This window comes from Colius striatus, chromosome Z (assembly GCF_028858725.1).
Source record: "Colius striatus isolate bColStr4 chromosome Z, bColStr4.1.hap1, whole genome shotgun sequence".
Taxonomy (NCBI): Eukaryota; Metazoa; Chordata; class Aves; order Coliiformes; family Coliidae; genus Colius; species Colius striatus.
The window spans coordinates 69,848,782-69,869,315 of NC_084790.1; the positions used below are offsets into that span (position 1 = coordinate 69,848,782).

Here is a 20,534-nt window from a genome sequence, read left to right on the forward strand (position 1 = left end):
ACCCAGCCAGGGCTAAACCACTACACTAGTGAAGGCTACATTTTAACTAAGATATGATAACCAGTTATGAATTGAGTTCCATGCAATGCTTTATTCATAACTTAATTCAATTTGCATAAAAATCACTAATTTTTTTACTCAGAATATTTGTTTGAAAAATATACTGTTTATGTGTTCATTATTGATGTGTATCATTGAAAATATATCTTTAAAATTCTACCCTGGTTTGCACCAGATCATGGCATTTTTGTTTTTTCTTTTTAATTACAAAAGCATTGTATAAATGTTTTACAAAAGTGTATCTTTGGCTGTTTATCAAACAATATTTAAAATTTATTGCACTCAAACCCTAACGTTGTTTAGTAGAACTCTGAAGTTGTTACTTACTGTCACCACGGCACAGCAATGGCCCCAGTTTGTAAGCTGCTTCAGAATTTGGTCTGTCGGTATCTGTGATCACAATTTCAGTTACTGGTAGATGCTCCTTGTATGAGAGGAATCCAGTATCATTAGTCCTGAAAAGGTAAAATGAAAGCCACAGTTCTCTTGAAAGTTTCTGGTAAACACTTCATTATCATCTATAGATTGTTGGGGAAAAAAAAGGAAGAATTAGGTTCTGAAAAGAAATGCTGCAAAAGCCCACGGGTAATTCAAGCAACTATCAATACAAACAGATGCTTTGGTACTGACATTGGGATCATTTAACAGGGCTGAAATATTTTCATAGGCAGTGGGCAGTTTTATGGTTCTGCTTGACTTCAAAAGCACAAAAAAGCTCTTTGACACATAAATGGGTGCCTAACTGTCTGCCTAAGCTAATGTGTTTGCCCATGTCAGTAATTTTATGTTGCTGAAGACATACTGTATATATAATGGCCCATCTCTTCATTACTGAATATTAAATGGCTTAGTAGAACTTTCAAATATGTGAGGTTTTTTTTCACTTTGACAAAAGTTTTAAAAAATCAAATTGAAAATACAAAAGCATGCTGAGTGCACAGGAAAAGCAGTATATGCTACAGAAATGTAACTCTCAGAAAAGGAAATACTTGACACTCAGAGAACATAAGCAGTATTTGTAATCTTAGATCAAATTCCTTGTTCAAAATCTGTAACTTGTCAGAACTGAATTTCTAAATTTCCTAAGACCAGTTTTGGTGCTAAAATTTCTTGCTCTGAATCCACTCAAGACCATTCTGAAAAATTCAGTCTCTCCTTTCAATGAATTCATAGACAAATCTTCCCTTTAATAGACAAGGCAAATAGCTCAGAGACAGCAGAACAAACCCAGAGAGGGGAGGCAATCTGGAACTCACAATACTCACAGATTAAATGCAAGACACACATGGCAGTAAGCATGCCATATTTCTCTTGGAACATCGTTTAGTTTAGCAGTCCGCTCTCTCAGTTCACTATGCACTGAGACTGAAGTAATGGGAATAGAATTCAGCATGGTGCTGAATGAAATGAATTATTTTTTTTCTCCCTTTACTAACATCACTGTATTTTTCTGATATACAATTGCTGTTTATCTGTCTTGGAGCACAGTGCACACAATTGTACTTTTTTATTAAATGAGAAATGGAAAACAGTTTTTTAAAAAAAATTTTGATTTTTTTATGAGACTTTGTAGATTTCTAATTTAGAACTGAAAAATACTCCTGAAAACGCTGAAAGTGTTTGCTTCAGTAAAGCTATGCTGCAAACAAAGGGGAAGTGAATAGAAAGTAGCTTACCTATTCTGCTGAGAGGATCTGAATTTTGCAAATATTTCGAAACTGAGTTTTTAAAAAAACTATCTTTCTTTTTCTAGATTTTGAGAGATAGATATTTTTATTAGTGAAACAATGAATTTTAGAACCAAATCTATATCAGTATATGAAATAAGAAAGATCTCACTATGAAAATAGAATATTAAACTTGTATTTTCAAAACCATACTGTGTGTAACTCTGGTTTTCTATGCCTAGAAAGCATCTCAAATAAGCAGAACTTCTACCTACTTTTTCTTCTCTATGAACAGTATTGAGTCAACTGATTTAAACCAGTAGTCTCTAGGGAACAAAAAATAACTTTTGAGTACAAAATAACAAAGGAGTGTAAACATAACCTCCATAAATTTGAGTTACTGGGATAAATCTCCACTTAAAATGAAAATTTAAATGTAGAAAGTGTTTACAGAAAACAAATAATATTTTCAAAGTAATACATTCAACATATGCAGTTAAGTCAAAGTGGTCATAGTGAAGACATATACGTCATCCCCTATCTAATTTATTTACAAGTATGTAACCGTTATAAATTAATTTATGTATGTAAGCATGGATTAAGTGAATTGAGCAACAATGTATTACATATACTAGCAACTACTCAAAATCTTGTCTCAAAATGCATTCATCTTTCAACACTTATTTTGCTGTTGGGAATGAAGCATTGTTTGTGATTTTGTACAGCACAATAGGAAAATTCCAAGGGTTCCATGTACTTGTTTAATCTCTTTACTAGAATGAACACAGTAGATACTATTCTAAAGCTTGTGAAGCTTATGAAGCTTGTGAAGAATTTTTTACTAACCCTTTGCTGTATCTTCCTTTCTGTACCTGTTGAGCACCTTGATCATTATGAGAGAATAAATATTTTCCAATCAATTTCCCTAACTGTTCCTTTAAAGAAAGAGTGGATATCTAGACTGAGAAGAAAATAATATATTGCTTCATTTTGTACGTATGAAGACATTACAAAGAAATGTCTTCTTCTTATCTTTTTCCATTTAAAAAGACCCAGACGTTGCTACATATATTAGCATGCATATATTACTGTAGTCACTGAAATGGATTTATTGAACTTCAATATGTTTTAAAAGTTCAAAAGCTTAAAAGTAACTTCAACAGAAAAGCTTTCATTTGTAAAGTCTCTGTCTGCTTCATGAAGTCCTATATTGCACTGGAGTTATTGTCAAAAAAGTTGTATCTCATCCTCTTAAGTGAAAAGTCAGGTTCTGAACTGGAACTCATCTCTTATGTTATTTATTTGAATGGGGTCATTAGTAACATGAATTTCAAGTACAAATGGAAGACCTACATGTTAGATATTCTTCCATCCCTTTAGAATAGTGTTCAGAATGAATGTTTCACTTTCCTAATAGCAAGGCTGTATAGTTGTAATTATCTAAGCTGTAGATGTCAAAAAGAAGGTAAAAAGTCTAAACTTATAAGTATAGTTAAAACTTATGCTAAAAATTAGCTGACTTTTTCACAGACACTTTTTATTTTACCATTAAATATTTTCAGTAGTCTAAAACTAATAAGTGAAATTTTACTAAAAACCAGAGCCATTGTCATAATATAAAACATGCAATAAACTACAAAGCTAAAAGTTATCTATGTAAAATTAAACCCTTCCCAGAACTCAGACAGAAAGAATTAGCTATAATACTTCGTGTATATAGTCTATATTAAGCAGGTGACTCTATGGGAATTTAAATTTATGACAGTCTCGGTGTCCTAAATGTGCTATGGCCTGTATATTTTCTTTATTTACTTTCCAGGAAAAAGTATAGTGAATAAGTAACAGTATAAAGTCACCATTCATCTCTGTCTGCATCACAGTTGCAGTAATGTTGGGAGTCAATGCAGTTCCCCTCTAGTCCACAAGCACATTTTTGTACAGCAGGCAAGGAACCGCCCCAGTAAGTCTGTGTTTCATTTGTTTTTCCGATCCACCAGCTCAGCGGCATTCCACCTAAAAGATTAAGTAAATTTTACAAAATCAGTGTCCAGTCTTGTTTCCTACTTTTTTTAATCCAAACAAGTTTCCAAAAAGTTGAGAAAAATCATGCCTCAAATCTGAAAACTTTAGATGACTGAAAAAAACCTAACTTCACTTGATAAGTAATTATTCACTTTAATACTTCATTATCAGGTATTAAATGATTGTCACAGGTTTTGCTTGCATTAGTGGAACAGAGGACTCACAGTCCCTAGCTCAGCCAGCCATGATATTAGATTCATTTATCTTAAGTAGTCCATTTATATAATTCATTTTAAAATGGTCCACGAAAAAGGAGATACCATCACCCTAAAAATCAGGGTACTTTATATTCCCAAGTAAAGATCAATTTTAGATCATGGAACTACCAGCCACAGAATGAGAAGAGTTACAGAAAAGCTCTGCAGAAATAATCCCTTCCCACTAGCAAAAGTACTATAGAGTACTGTTACCCCATATCTGTGATGAACATTAAGTATCTGAATAGTGAAGTTAATCAGAAATGCCCAAAGACAGCTGTTAGGTCACAGGCAGCAGATTCAGAATTTATATAGTCCGAGACAGCAGAAATCATGTTAGTGATGCTCCCATAAGCAAGCTGATATACCTGGTGAGCTGAATAGAGGTTTCCCAGGACTATTACAACATTATGGTGCATCTAGTCAAGATTCTTTGTAGCAAAATGATAAAACTGCATGTTTCCTTAATGTTACTGCAGATTAAACTGAAGTATGCTGCCAAGCAAGCACAGTAACAGAAAATATATACAGAACAGATAATAGCTAAAAGATATGAAGCATATATATAAACTATCTCAAATGAGAAGATGGAAGGGTGATAGATGGAATATATGAAAGTCAAAGCATGAGAAGAAATCAAGTACAGTTAAATTGTAATTTCTTACAGCTGCACTTATTTTTGCTGTTGTGTTGCTCAAAGTTTTCTGCAGCAGACTCCCATGAAGAAGTTGGAATTTATCCTAGTTTCAACTTACAACTGCCGCTGCTTATTAAACCTCACTGTTAGATAAGACCTCTGTTACACTGACAATCTCTCAGATCGTAAACATATTGACTGCATTCATTACCACACAACTGTCAGCCCAGCAGGCCAAAAACCAGTGTGAGCAGTTTCTGGAAAAGTCAAACTTGCATAATAACATCAATGTCCAATATCAGTGTTTGTGTTTGCAAGCCATCACAGGAGGAAGAAAATCTAGAGACAGTTTATAAATAATTTATCAGATAACACTTTAAAAACCTTCCGACAACTAAAACTCTACAAAGCAGAATATTTTTGTCATTTAAACAGCATGCCTTAGCTTTACATTTCAGTCATGAATTAATGTTCCCAATCTTTCACTAGGGGCATTGAGATATGTTTAAAAGCTGATCTCAGTTATTTGTTCTTACAGCAAGGTGAGAGGAGAGTTTTTACTGAAATGCTGCAAGTTCATACTGATTAGCTCAGATTGTTATATCTGCTTTGTCAAATAATACAGATGAAGTAAAATAAAGCTATTAATTAGAACGGCTAGAGATTTCCTCCTAATGAGCATATAAATGTATTAGAAGGTGACTTCTTTAATGACATCATTCACAAATGCTATCCAGGGTGACTGAATATAATTTATTCTTAAAATACATTCAGTTGAGAATTCTTATGTGAACTGTAGGTTCCAAAAAATATTTCCCATTACCATGATAAATTTTTATGCTTGTCAGCTAATGGAGATGAGAGATAGTAGAAGTGGGAGGGATTAAATTGTGTAGGCAATTTGATAATGTACTCATTTGCATTTCAAATTTTGATATTTTGCTGTACTTGTAAAAAATGAAACAAAAAAAGCTTATTTCAGTAAAATGTTATTTGAATTTTATATCAATATCAGGTATGCTTCAATTATTTTTTTGTGTGTGATTGATTGTTTTTGTTTATTTTGTGACTATAAAATCATTCAAAGAAAAATATATAAATATCAACATGCAAATACATAAAGGTGATTTTAAGCAGAGTAACTTGGTGAAAACTATCTTTAGATTCTGAATATGTGAAACACAACTAAGTCAGCAAGCTAAAAATATGAAATTACATCACTTTACCTTCCTCAACTTCCCTCAAATTTAAGCATTGGTATTCCAAACAGAATTCTTATTTATCTCTCTGTGCTTTTCTAAATAGGCTGAGCATCCTATAAAATTTAACTATAATTAAATCTTATAATTGCAATCTCTAACTAAATTTCTAACTATGGTACTATGTCACTCTTAGACACTAAAGTATTAATGCGTATCTGCTGGAGCAGGATGAAACTGGAATGTTTCACATAAAAAGAGATAAGAATATATTTCCAAAGCTCTCAAAAAATATAGACCTATGTTTCTTAGTAACTATTTTAAATTTGAAATTACTACTCTTTAGAGAGAATAAGAAATATGTTTTGTCTGCTCTCCATATTTTTCATGCTCATGAAAAAAAAAATGGACCCTAATTCTCCTTTTTTCCTCCCCAGCTCTCTCTGTTTAAATAACTTATGACAGAATAATTTGAGAATATTTAATTCTGTGAACAAAGGTCATTATAAACTGCCATTTGTGTTTTTTCTGGTTCAAATATCTCTCAGCAACTTTAAAGAATCTGAGTACTAAACATTTGAAGTAGTTCTAACTCTGTAGTAGTAAAATGCCATAACCTTGATAGAAATAAATATTTTTAGCAGTCAGTGAAATAAAATGTGCTACGCAATAGAATATGCTTTATCTGCTTTACTTACCTGGCTTATCTAAAAGCCTTGACTTTTTGCAGTGGTAAGCAAGCTCCTGTTCACAGTGCTCTGCATGGTTAATTGTAGCCTGAAGCTGGTCTAGGCTGGCAGAGTACTTGAAAAACATAGTGTGAGGATTGTCTCGATTAGCACTTTTGACTCTGGTTAGGTTGGTGTTGTTATGCTGTATAACTGTCCACGTTGAATCTTTCAAAACACATATGAAAAGTAACAAAGAATGAGAAGTAGTTGCATAAGTTCATAAAGGAAAAAGAATGTATGATGTAATCAACCAGACTTTAAGGTGACAAAAAGTACTTTTAAACATATGAAATAGAGACATAAATAACTGTGCAAAATAAAAACAATTAATCATTGTTTCTATTTATAAGTAGTTTATCCTACTGTGTCTCTAACTTGCATTCAGTTTGCTGTGATTAGTGAATAAGGAAAAAAGTGACAACATTTAAACAATTTTTAAACAAGACACAGTTTACTTACTACAGCTTACTTAACGTCTTGCAATCAAAGAACAGAAAGAAGTAATACTTACTGTCGTTACTTTTCACAGACTTAAATTGTTTAAAAAATAACAGTAAATTCTACCCTAGATTCTAGCTGCATTACATATATCACTATAATTTGAACAAATTTATTCTGTGTAAGAAAATGGCCCATAGCCTTTTTGTATGATACAAAAAACCTAAAAGTAGCTTGCAAATACCGTTTTTACTCTTACACTCAGATTACATGAAGGAGATTTATTCTAGACAGTTAAAATCAAATGATATTCATTACTAAAGGTACTATTCAAAATCTGTATGTAGTCAAGGTCCATGAATCAGCTTCCATAGTTCAATCAAAATTTACTTCAAATATCTGATGTAATATAAGTCTACGGCAACCACCACTGTATGCCCATTTGACTCAGTACTGTAATATAACAAAGTACTAGTCCAGAAATTAGAGTTACATTTCTAAAAAAACCCACATACTGCTCTTAAGTCAACTTTTAGCTCAGATACTGCTGAGAAGGCATCTACATACTTCACTGAACTATGTAGACTAGCCTTATGATTCATGTAAAATGAGGGCATTGAAACTGTTGCCAGAATATTTATTCCACAAGTGAATGAATCATCTGCAAGACTTTTTGCCTATGAATCACTAGTAAATATTCAGTACTTCAAAGATTATTGCTAAAAAAATATGTTCTGAAGTAATACTCTTGTAATAAAAACAGAAAATATTTCCATATAAATATACATTTAATTCAAATGACTGAACAATCAACAATACATTGAAGGTTTATAAAAGGTGTATATTAAGATGTGCAATCTGCTATAAAAGAGACTTTCTTCAACTTGAAGTCATATTGCTGACACTAAGCAATAGAACAATTCACAGAATCACAGAATCACAGAATACTAGAGGTTGGAAGGGACTCTCTAAAGATCATCTAGTCCAACCCCTCTCCTTAAGCAGGTCTGCTTAGATCAGGTTGCACCGGATCACATCAAGGTGGGTTTTGAAAATCTCCAGAGAAGGAGACCCCACACCTTTCCTGCGCAGCCTGTGCCCCGTCTCCCTCACCTTTATGCTTTCATTGAAAGTCTTCTTTTAATTTCCCACAGCAATTATGGAAAGCATTTTTAATTGAAACAACTTATTACAATGCAAACCAGATAGATCAGGAATTAATGTTGATGTTAAAATATGTTGACACTACTTTAAAAGCTACTGGAGGCCATAGCACAGGAACTCGTTGATCACTCTATCCAACAGTTTCCATACAAGGAAATGTAACAATCTCTTTACTTCTGCAGAGAGAGTCCAGTACAGGACCACCAAAAAGTTCCACTTAAATATAAGAAAAACTGTTTCACTGTGAGGGTGATGGAGCAGTGGAACAGGCTGCCTAGAGGGGTTGTGGAGTCTCCTTCCTTGGAGGTCTTCAAGACCCACCTGGACATGTTCCTATGCGACGTGATCTAGGTGAACCTGCTTCTGCAGGGGGGTTGAACTAGATGATCCCTAAAGGTCCCTTTCAAACCTACCATTCTATGATTCTATGATTCTATGACTTGGGAGCACAGACACTACTCCCTCCCTGTTCTTCCAGATAGAAATTGCCCTAAACATTAGTGGCTGGTAAAATCTCATGTGGTTCTGCCATTTCACACTTTTGTCAAGCTCCCTCACCTATGAATACAGATACACTAAACTTATTCTGTTTCAGCTTTCACTTGTAAGGCCTGTGACACTCTGTCATAAGCAAATTCTACTTCAAGGCAGAGGTGAGCAGGCTCTGAGGTAAAGTTCTCCGGATCAGTCAAGTTTAGATTCATGTTAACTGTGTTCTTGTATCTTAATGGCCAATGTAATTTGAATAGATATGACAGATTAGGTTTTTTTCTAACTTGTAGTATTGATAAATTTTAACATTCTGATTTTATTCCTAATTATTTAATAAGGTTGTGTTTTATTTCATTAGCTTCTTACAGACCACACACGACTTACATTATAAGATATCATGATAAGATTATGTCCTACCTTTTAATATATAGGAAAAAAAGTCATAGTCAATTACAAGACAAGGGTTTATCAGGAAAAAAAAAAAAAAAGGAAATACCAAGGTGAGATGGCTATTCAAAGAACATTGTATTAAAAAGAATCAGTGAAGTTTTTTTGATCATTGGTTACCAGTTTTTCGCTAAATTATAAAATTTTATTAATATATGCTCACAGTGTCAAAGCAGATAGCTGGAATCCATCAAACATTTATTTTTGTACATGCAGATAGACATAATTGTACCTAAAGACTAGACTGAACAAAAAAACTAAGAGAAACAGGTCAACTATCTGACTCATTGTCACATTCACAAATTTACAAAGAAAAAGAAAAGCAGGTCTTTACAAAGCTTTATCATTTTAGGTGGCACTGGAGATTGTAGGCTCTTCATTCTGAACCTGACCTCCAAGAAAAAAAAAAAAAGGAAAGGCTCCTCACTCTCTGCTGCTTGAAAATAGAGACCTATGAATGTCAAAGACAAGGCAATGTTGTAAGATATGTGTGCATCTTCCTTCCTTGCTTCTAGTGAGAAAAGGGAATAGCAGTCATGAGGAAACGGGAAAAAAAACAAATACAAAAGATTCATCCTGGCAAGCTGTACCTCAAGACAAAAAAATGATCAATGAGGTTTGCTTAATGTGGTGAGTAACGAGTGACTGAGGAAAGCATTAACAGCTGTTCATGGACATAAAAAGATCAATCAGACACTGCACTGTACTTTGGAGGGTTATACTCACTTAAAAAAATAAGTCACATTTGTACCATGATTCTTTGGTCACAAAGGACAAGAGGATACTTCTTTCTAAAGGCCTGTGCTAATCTGAAATGTCCCCACCATGAGCTAACACAGTAGAAGTCAAAGTCAGGACATGACATAGTAATACTAGCTGAATTGCATGATCTGATAGAAATTGTAAGAATTGAATTTCAACATATATATAATAAGTATCCTTTAGATTGCTGTGAAAATCAGCTAACGTCACTAGCAGACAGTCTCATCAGTTTCTCAAGAAATAAACATGACCACAAATTGCTTACAAACTAACATCAAAAGCTTATGGTAAGGTTTCTAATTCAAGTTCTTAACACTTAGGACATACTTATACTAAATGAACTATAGCTTATTCGTGTAGTCTTTTAAACAGTTCTGTGTAAAAATATTTTTTTTGTCACATGAAACAACAAAATGTTTCCATCATTTTGTCTGAAAAGCAATTCAAATAAAGTAAAAAGAAAAGGAAATAGCCACAATGAATAATTTTTGAAAAGCCATTTATATGTAACCTTCATTTAAGGGCTATGTATCAATAGATATGCATAGACAACATCAAGTGGTTTGCTAAAAAGCAGACTGACAATAAACTGTGATATCTAAATCTACTAGTGACATAAATTCACAAATTCAAAGACCTGGGTACAGAAGATGAGTCAGGCTACCTGAAAGTGAGTCTCTGAGAGTCACAAAGGTTACATATGTATTCTCTAAAAGGTCAAATTGCAGCTTGAGAAATGATGCTTTATGTCTATACTCATCATAACGAAGGCCATATCTGAATTACAATTTTTAAGAAGGTTACTGGGAAAATTCAGTAGTTTTCCCACAAAACAGCTTATTTCTCATTTCCTTAAGTGTCCTCAAGAGGCTATAACTCCAATGAAAGCAAAGCTGCTCCTCAAAAATGAACTAGTATGACATTGTCTCGATGTGGAACACATCTTGTTTACACGAAGCACAAGAAGAACACAGTGTTAGCGTCACAGCCTGAATCCTGTTACTATTGTAATTTCTCTATAATTCTTTGACTGGTATTCTGAGCTACAGTCACCTTCATTTTGTTTTGCATGTATACATTATACTTAACCAGCTACTGAGGTTTTTTACTTGGTATCTTATGTTTCAATATAATGAGCATGCATACAAACCCAGTTGTGAGTTAAGGAAGTTTATCACCTCACCTGTCATATTACAGTATACAAGAAAAGGTCCCAAGGGGCCACTTCCATCTGAATCAATATAGTAAAAGCCTGAAGTGTTCCCTCTGTGCTTATAGGCTTCACATGATTGCTCATAGATGGCTGTAAAAGAACATATTCCATCACAAATGTGATGACATAATTTTACATTTTATTCAGGAAATTGGGAGGGGGAAAAAAATTGGGAGGCATGGAGCCTGTCTGGGGAAGAGAAATTGCATGTCTTCACTGCTGAAGAATACAGAAGAAATCACATAAGAAAACTCATATTTTCATTTTATCAGGGAGATCACTAGGGGCATTTTCAAGCATTTTCTTCCATATTTCAAACAGGAAAATTCAAGGATGAAGGCATGAAATGTGAGTCAGTAAACAACAAAGTAATGTGAATGCCAAAAACCCTGGTAATCAGATTTGTAGTAAACATATATTAAATATCTCAAGAAATTCAGATATTTTCTTCTTGTTGCTATCACACACAGCAAAGCCAGGCAGTGCTTCTAGGTGTTCTGATTGTCTCCTGGCATTTTTTAGGTTTCACGCTTCTGATTTTCTTCCTTTCTTAAACAGAATGGAGGACGACTTGTCAGCGACTGCAGTAAAAGAACTAAATAAGCAAAGAAAAAATGACAGCTTTGTGGTCCCGTGTCATGTACACTTTGTATCAGTCAAGGCTTAAAGAAAAGTCTATGGTGACTTCTTTATCATCAAAAACCTGTGAAAAAAAGACTTATGAGTGTATTTCTCTACTTAAAGATAAGGGAACCACTGAGGGTAATGTCACAGCTAGACTACATTAGCCTAATTTCTGCTTTAACCATTACATTGCTATTAATCAGTCATACTGTTCTGATCCTTAGTTTCAAAATTAGATCTTGTGCTCTATCAGTTACCGTCAAAACTTGAAAATGCTCTATCAAAAAAAAAAAAGAAGAGTTGTTAGGTAAAAAACGTCATTTCACACTTCTATTTGACTGTTATGCAAATGTGAGTCCAGAATAATTATTAATAGTCAAGAAGAATTTGATCTACTAAAATTCAGTTTTGTCGTTTGGATTATTTTTTTCTTTTTGAACTATAAAGTACTATTACAGTAATCCAAAAGAGGTGTTAGTTTTCAGAAGTGTGATCTTCTTACTTTTTATTCGATGGCTACTGACATTTTATAACATCTAACAAAAAGATAAACAATTCTTTCAGATTGTGTATTCTATGAAATATTCAGAATGCACAATTTATGTAATTTTCAGATAGAATTTCATGATTCCTTATAGTAAATAGTTAAATTTAAATGCAACAAGAGATTCAGTCATTTATTGTTTTCTAAATATAGTAGTTTGTATACTAATGTTTGCAGATCATTAAAGTATTTCTAGGTTTATAACAAAAATAATATTTCTTTAAAAATTCAAGGGACCTTTTTTTTCACTTTGAAACCATATAGAAGTGTTAGAACATGACAAAAATCATCCAAGGTTCTTGATTTGCAATCACTATTAAAAACACTAAAGTCAAATACTAATGCTCTTCCATTTTATAGCCACAAATACAGCATTTTAGTAATCATAAACAAACATCCCAGAAGGGTGTTATATGTATCTTTAACCGTTAATAAGGTTTCAATAAGTCTTATAATATTATTGTGTTTCTCATAAAGTCTTAATCATTAAGAAACCATTCTCTTCACCTGTCCTCATTGACATAATTTGTTGATCTAGCATATGATTTTTCAAATTATAATAATTCAAATCGTCTTCATTTTCACCTGGGGCTCATCATAGTTTTATGTTATACACCATGTTATTCAAAACAATCTGTACAATTGATATCTTTGTTACACAAATTTTCTTCAAATTGTTATATATTCTACTGTGTTCTTTACAATTAAGGCATTACAGGAAAAGTCATCACTACTGTTGTCTCTGTACAAGCAAGATTTAATAGGGCACTCTTCTAATAAAATCAATGATTTCTCAAAAAAATCCTATGTCTTTAGACATATATTCTTTTCATGAAATCCTATGAGATCTGTATAGCTTTTCTAAGGACAGAATTGTTTATTGGATCATTAGGACTGTGTTTGGAATCTTTTAAAATATATGTAAAGTTTCATAAGATCTTCTAGTTATTAGAAGCACGTAATGAAGGCCTAAGTAATTTATTCCTCTTCCCAGAACATGCTTAAAGCAATACCAATGTAGAGCAGTTCCTGTGAAATTAATTACTTTCCATTAGCTTTTTTTTTAATTTCTCCTAATCTACTCCCTGATTCAGCAAACTATATAGACATGTGTTGAGAGCTTAGTATGTGATTACTTTGCCCATAAACGTACTTCTTTGTCTCATGAAAAATTAATATTAATAGTTTTGATGAATAAAGATTAATTAAACTCATTACTAAATGATTTACTGATTCAGAAAGGAGGATTGTATGGATGGAAGAGGATATTACTGATCATATTGTGTAAATGATGAAAAATGCGAGAGAGAAAAATATTAGAACTTTCAGTGAGTTTTTGCTCTAACGTATTTTGAATTATTAAGGCCCTTCCTTGAACCAATTTGTCAATATCTACATGACTGGAAAATTTCCTACCATGAATGATCAATAAAAATATATATTTTTGTGATAAAACCCTTCAATTAGAAATAAAAGCATAGCCTGAAAACATCTTAGACATACGGTAATGACAAGTAGCTCCTTTGTAACCAGTATTGGCACAGTCGCAGTAGAAGCTGTTCCAGGACTGTGAGCAATCACCACCATGTTCACAGTAATTAGGTAAACACCTAAAATTAAACCAAAAAAGAGCATTTTCACTTTCTTTTCCACTCATTTACATGTCACTTGTGCTTATCAAGGGATGTTATATTATGGGAAAGTAGTACAGTAACCTGAAGTAAGTCTTCAAGCTCATCAGGGAATGTTTCAATATAAATATTGGAAAAGAGAATAACCTCTACTATTTCTACAGACTATACTAAACATATTAATTATGCAATGAATCTGTGAGAACAGAAGCAAAGTGTAAGATGCATAATTGCTACTTATCACCATTCAACTACCTGAAATTCAATACTGATTGATAAACCAATGAAAGATTTTAAAGCTGATAATTCCCTGGCAACTTATGCAAATGATAGGATTTTTTCAACAAGATATGTCTCAGCAAAATAGCATTACAATACATTGCTTTCTATTCTTGTAAAATACTAGATTTTTTTAAAAAATAATAATAAATAAATTTTACTGTAGTACCTGAGAGTTATTTCTTTTTCTAAAACCAATGGTTACTTTCTTTTATAGAAGAAATAAAATATTAAGTACATTATTTCCATCACAAAAGGTAACTACCAGTAAAGCTAGTTCTCATTTTGGTGATATGAGTAGAACCCTAAAGAACATTTCTGCAGTGCTATACCTAAGTATAAAATACTGCAGGAGAGGAAAAAAAAAAAAAGAATTTTTTTTTTTTTAACAGAACTGAAAATATATTGAAACAAGCTGGCAGGCTTAAGTCAATTGTTTACTAGCTTTTCAACTTAGAAATTAGCTAACATTCTAATTGCAATCAAAAGTATATGTATATGTGTCTGTTTGTAATGCAGCTCAGAAAGTATAAAAAGGCTTTACTGTTGACATTAACTACAGAAAAAACAGAACACTAATATTCACAGGATATTAAAATACCTTTTAATTTATTCAAGAAATCTGAAGAGGGTATTAAATTAGGATTTTAGAAAGTTCAGCAGTTCACACATCTGCCCTATGAATAATTCAGGGCCTTTGTACATTCACTCCTTTATCTTTATCTTCCTTTCACATGTATAAATAAGAATAAGCAGAGGTTTTCAGAAAAGGGAAAAAAAAATCACAAAAAGAAGAATTAGTAGGTAAAGTGTAGGTAAGGTAAGTGATATAGGTCACTTGTTTTCAAGTAAATGCATGACAGTTTTGCCAGTGAAAGAGGTGATCTTGTACCTATTATCTCACTCAGAAATGTATTTCTAAGACAAATCTGTAGGTGATATACGTCAATAAGCTATGGTTTGGAAAATAAAAATTAACTTTAGGCACTGGACTTTCAATTATTTTGATATTAAATACTGTGCTTGAAGGGATTTTCTAAATGTTCATCATGGTAATTCTTAGGGTAAATGCTTAATTTTGCTTTCTACAGGTATGATTAGTCCGTTATTACAAATATACACCTCCTTTATCATAACTGCCACTCAGGACTTTCGGTGCCTTATGACAACTACTCTGCATGCATACCTTTCAGTAATAGCTTTTCTTGTCTTATTTCTTTTTGATAAAGACATCATTACCACAAAATTGTAAGTGATTTACATGGTCTTTACTTGTATTGACTCCCTGTCCATATTAATGATTTTTCTTAATAGTGTTAACAAGATGCAATGCTTTGACTAAATTGATGATGCTTGAACCAACTTTAATAGAAGTGAAAACAATTTAGGGTAAAATTGAAATTTTTTAACATTAAATTTTACAATTTCCCTGTTTCAGAATGACTATTATAAAGTCCTCACTATCTACATCAAAATGAAGATGTAATTACACTTTATGTCGCTCCCCTACTCAAAGCAAGATTCAGAACAGTGCTTTCTCTGTGGAAATTAATCTTCTAACAAAAATATTTCTAATATTAGAAAAAGTATTCCTAACAACCTGTAAAAGGAAAAATTTTGATTCATTATAAAGCCAGCTTAAACCATAAAACCATCAGTTGCCTAAGTATTTTCAGTATTTTTTGAAAACATGCTTTTATTTGTATGGCATTTGAAAATTATACAGGATTTAAAACAAAGGCAGTACAATTATAATAATGATAATGATAATAATAATAACAACAACAATAACAATAATAAAAATAATAAAACAATATTCAAAGGAGAACATTGGTTCAAAACCTGAAAGAAATTTCTATGTTGATTATCAGCTACATATATGTACTGTGCACTATCTGCTTCTCATGGTTCCAAACTATATTTTGAAAAAATATTTTGAAAAGAATAACTGATTGTTCCATTTTTCATTATTGTTCTTTCTAAAGTTTTAAATAAAAAAAAAAAAAGGGAGAAAAAATGCTCGAAAGCTATTCCAGTACCATAAGGGGGGGGGGGGGGGGGGGGGGGGAGGCAATTTATGGTTGGCTTCTTGGGTGTTTTAATGTATATTATTTTGTTCATTTATTCTATTTTGGTACTGCTGCCAGGAAACCAAGTGCAATAGCTCCTGGTAAGCAATTTCATGTTTCTGTGTAGTGCTTGATGTAATTATGACAGATTCATCTGGTACTGTTTCCTCAGAGACTAAATGTGTGAACTTTATGAGGCGTTTGGAATGACATTGTGTCCTTTAAAATTATTTTGTCAATAGTTTGTGTTCAATTAGTAGTTATTAAATCAATATATACTGATACAGTAACTGAGAGAAAAGATAGTAAGGATAAATACATGAAGAGAATTATTTGCATGCCAAAGAGGGATATGAGCAATGGAATGATATAAAGGTATACAAATGAAGGATCATGGGAAGAGCAATGACTGGAAAGAGTCATAACAATTTTATGCATAGGAGGAGAAATTTGAAAGTGTATAGAAGTGAGAAAATAGAAAGTAGGAAAATGGTATTTTTTTTTGTTTCAAAAGAACAGGTTAATAAATTATATCTAAATCAATAAATGAACAACTAACCAACTATGTGTCAATGAGGACTGCAAATCTGATAAAACAGTCTACATATGTCAACTGGATATATACACATATGAGATAAAGAATGGACATTAGAGAATTATTTTATTTACTGTTGCACATAGATTCAGATCAATATGTCAACAATTTTTGTGTTCATGTACTTCAAATGTGTAAAACTATTATATTTCATGGTCCACTGTTTCTACTACAAAAGACATCAATAACTCCAGAATTTGTGTCATGCTTCATTATTAAGAATCAGAGATGCAAAGACTCCTATAAAGACTATATGATGAGGAAGTGGTTTGTTTGCCCTCAACTGTGGGGAAAGGGATATCTGGCATAGTGGCAAAAATGCTAATTTTTTCATCTTAAGGCAACCAAAGATGTGTAGAAATCATTGTAGGAAGAAAATACTTTTCTCTCAACCAATATGGTGCACAAGATGATACAAGTGACATATTCAAAACTGTTTTAATACTAGTAGGCAATTTTAATGTCGACAAGAAGAGCGTATTTTATCAACTGGGATTTATGGTGAGAAATAGAATTAATCTGATAAAGAGAAACATAAAGTTTTGTCCAAATGATGATCTGCAGATATCAAAAGGATTAAGACTGTGTGAAGAAAATGGAAATAAATAGTTCCTGAAGTAAGCGAGCACAAGACCAGGGAGACTTTTTAAAAACAGGCTAGATTGAAACAAAAGATAATGAATGTAACAAAATTGCTGAAAATGAGTGGATTAAATTTATATTTTCAAAAGTTAGGAAAACACAAAGTAAGCATGCTGAGAAGCTAAAAACTAAAGAACTACTGCAAGAAAGGTGTAATTGTTAAGATATAAGGACAAAATCAATATATGTAACCAATATAAACAAAACGAATTAAAAAAACCTTCCATAAAGACTTTTTTTTTTCTCCTTTGGTATCATTGATCATAGGAAACCACATATGATTTTGATGAACTATGAGTAACATAAGATCAAATAAAGACTTAACACACCGTCAGAAGCTGTGGTTTCAAAGTTTAAGTGCCTTGCCTAACTCCATACAGAAAAAAAGCAGATGGTATAAAATAAAGATGGTAACTACCTTCATATGCTATAAAAAGTCAGCAAGATAGAAATATGAAGAAGGGTTATATATAAAGCTAACCTCCTTTATACAGTGCTTAAAAGCAAGAAAAAACCAATATGGTAGGGTGCAGTTCTGAATAAGCTGAACTTGCACTGAACAAATACAAAACCTTATGAAAACTGGAATATTGTCAATAACACTAGTTTTATATATACTGAGATTCACAGAGTGACTTTATATATATTTAGACATGCAAACTTCTTTTTAAAAACCCGCATGTATACATTTACTATAAAAGCCATTAAAAACCTGAAATGAACTGAAATCACTATATGTAAAAATGCATCATCTTCCTTTAAAAATGTAGACATCTCTGCATTCATGGAGGAAGAGATGGTTCTTAATCCACAGCTGTGAGATGAGCATTCTGAGAGGTCTTCAGTTACACTGTGTATTGAAAAATCGATGGTAAATCTGAGATATAAATTGGCATCAATTATCTTATGAGCCAATTTGGTAATATTTTCCCCTCATAATATTGCTTAGACATCCTCTAATGTTATATTAGAAGTGGAGGAAGCTATATTCCAGCATTGAAAAAGCAGCACTGATCAATGCTTTAGAAGCTAGAAGATCATGAGGTCATAGAATCGTGGAATCGTTTCAGCTGGAAGAGACATTTAAGATGATCGAGTCCAGCCTTTGTCCCAGCCCTATCAACCACTAGATCATTTCCCTAAGTGCAACATCCAACCGTCTCTTAAACACTTTCAGGACTCCACCACCTCCCTGGGCAGCCCTTTCCAATCCCTGACAACCCTTTAAGGGAAGAAATTCAGCCAGATTCATTCAGCCTGATATCCAGCCAGAACTTCCCCTGGTGCAATTTGAGTCTGTTTCCTCTTGTTCTGTTGCTTATTATTAAGGAGAACAGACCAACCCCTGCCTTACTACAACCTCCTTTCTGGTAGTTGTAAAGAGTGATAAGGTCTCCCCTGAGCCTTCTTTTCTCCAAGCTAAATGGCCTCAGATCCCTGAGCTGTTCCTCATATGAGACATGATCCAAACTATCTTGGTAGCCTGCCTCTGTATCCGCTCCAGCATCTCAATGTCCCTCTTGCAGAGAGGGGCCCAAAACTGGACACAGTATTCAAGGTGCGGCCTCACCAAAGCCAAGTACAGGGGAATGATCACCTCCCTCCTCCTGTTGACAAATCTATCATAGAAGAGAGGAAAGAGACAATGTAAAAAGGCTGAAAAGTGAGAAAATTACTCAAAAACAGTAAGGTATGAGAAAGGTAAAAAGGAATGGAGGTGTATGCTGCATGCCAAATACAAATCTCTAACTATTTATATGGTAAAGTTCTGATTGAGGCCAAACTCTGCTTATGTCTATCAAATTTACTGCCTACTGCAAGTCAGGATTATGTCAGAAGAGACAAATTAGCACAAAGAGTTACATATATACAACTGTATAATCTCTTAAAACATGACTGATGTGAAAAGATTAGTGAGAATACCTGCTTCTTCAGGGGGATTAGAGTAGATGATCTCTAAAGGTAACTTCCAGCCCCTACCATTCTATGATTCTATGATAATACACACTAGAACCTAATTGAAAAGATCACAATGCAGGCAGATTTTTACCCTCCTTTTGGAGGTTCGTTCCCATAAAGTTTTATGACCAATTATGTAAAGAATTAGTATTATTTTTGCCTTTGATCTACAAGGTCTTGTGACTTCAAAATAATGATCTGAGTAGATGTACACTGTGTTATCTCTATAAATAGAATATAGATCACAGAAATACTTCTGTGGACTGGCCAGTTGGGTACGGTCTTGAAGCAGATCTCTGCTTACACTGTTTTCCACAAAGATAGCAATTTTTAAGAGTCTTGTAATTCAACGAGATTGCTTTAGAGCAAATGACAACATTTAAGGACTAAAATTTTAGAGGGTTGGGAAGAAATGTGTACAAGCACATCTTTCCCTGCCTGTTCTGTCATTTCAGTACAGTTTTTCAGCTTGGTCCAACACAACAATTTCTAGATTAAAGCAGATTTTCCACAGATGTCTATAACTGCATTTTCCTGAGACTGCAGCAGAAATCATCTCTTTTAATTGCCCATTTGTGCATTTGCTCCCTCTCCTCTCAGCAGCCTCTGCTGTTCTGCAACATTTCTTTTGGCTCATCTTCTGCCTTCACTACATTGAATTCCATCAATGGCCTTCCATTAAACTTTTTGAACTATTTCAGGAAAGCCATACAGTCTTTCCTCCCTGCAGAGGGAGTCACTTCATCTAGATATTTTTTTTTTAGATAGGTAGCATTTGTTGCAAGTTGTGAGAATAGTTCCAACCACAGCCTAAAAATTATTGCTCACTCACCACAATGGATACTATCTACTGTGCTTCTGGATGGGTAGAATATAGGAATAAGTAATAAGTTATGAAGAATTTAGCATTTTAAAGGGTGAATGGGACTACATGTCACAGAAGGAAGGTTGTGTCTATTGCCTTACTTGAAAAGAAAGCATGAGAGGTAAAATTTGTCAGAAACATAGAACAGTTTTAACTGTAGCTACTGTAATTTTATTTTTAGTGCAAGGAAATCTAATTGCTGTGCTATGTATACTACATTTGCTCTAGACTTTTGAA

The 20,534-nt window shown here is 33.1% G+C and overlaps 1 protein-coding gene across 1 annotated transcript in view; it reads right to left on the reverse strand.

Annotated features, from left to right (window-relative positions):
- Window positions 1-20,534, reverse strand: part of CNTNAP4 (contactin associated protein family member 4) — a 227,766-nt gene that overhangs the window by 35,891 nt on the left and 171,341 nt on the right. The window contains exons 11-15 of the mRNA XM_062017669.1: window positions 13,761-13,867; window positions 11,060-11,179; window positions 6,541-6,738; window positions 3,584-3,740; window positions 388-515 (exon numbers count right to left, since the gene is read on the reverse strand). Of these exons, the coding sequence (XP_061873653.1) occupies window positions 388-515; window positions 3,584-3,740; window positions 6,541-6,738; window positions 11,060-11,179; window positions 13,761-13,867 (710 nt within the window). The remainder of the gene's footprint in view (window positions 1-387; window positions 516-3,583; window positions 3,741-6,540; window positions 6,739-11,059; window positions 11,180-13,760; window positions 13,868-20,534) is intronic.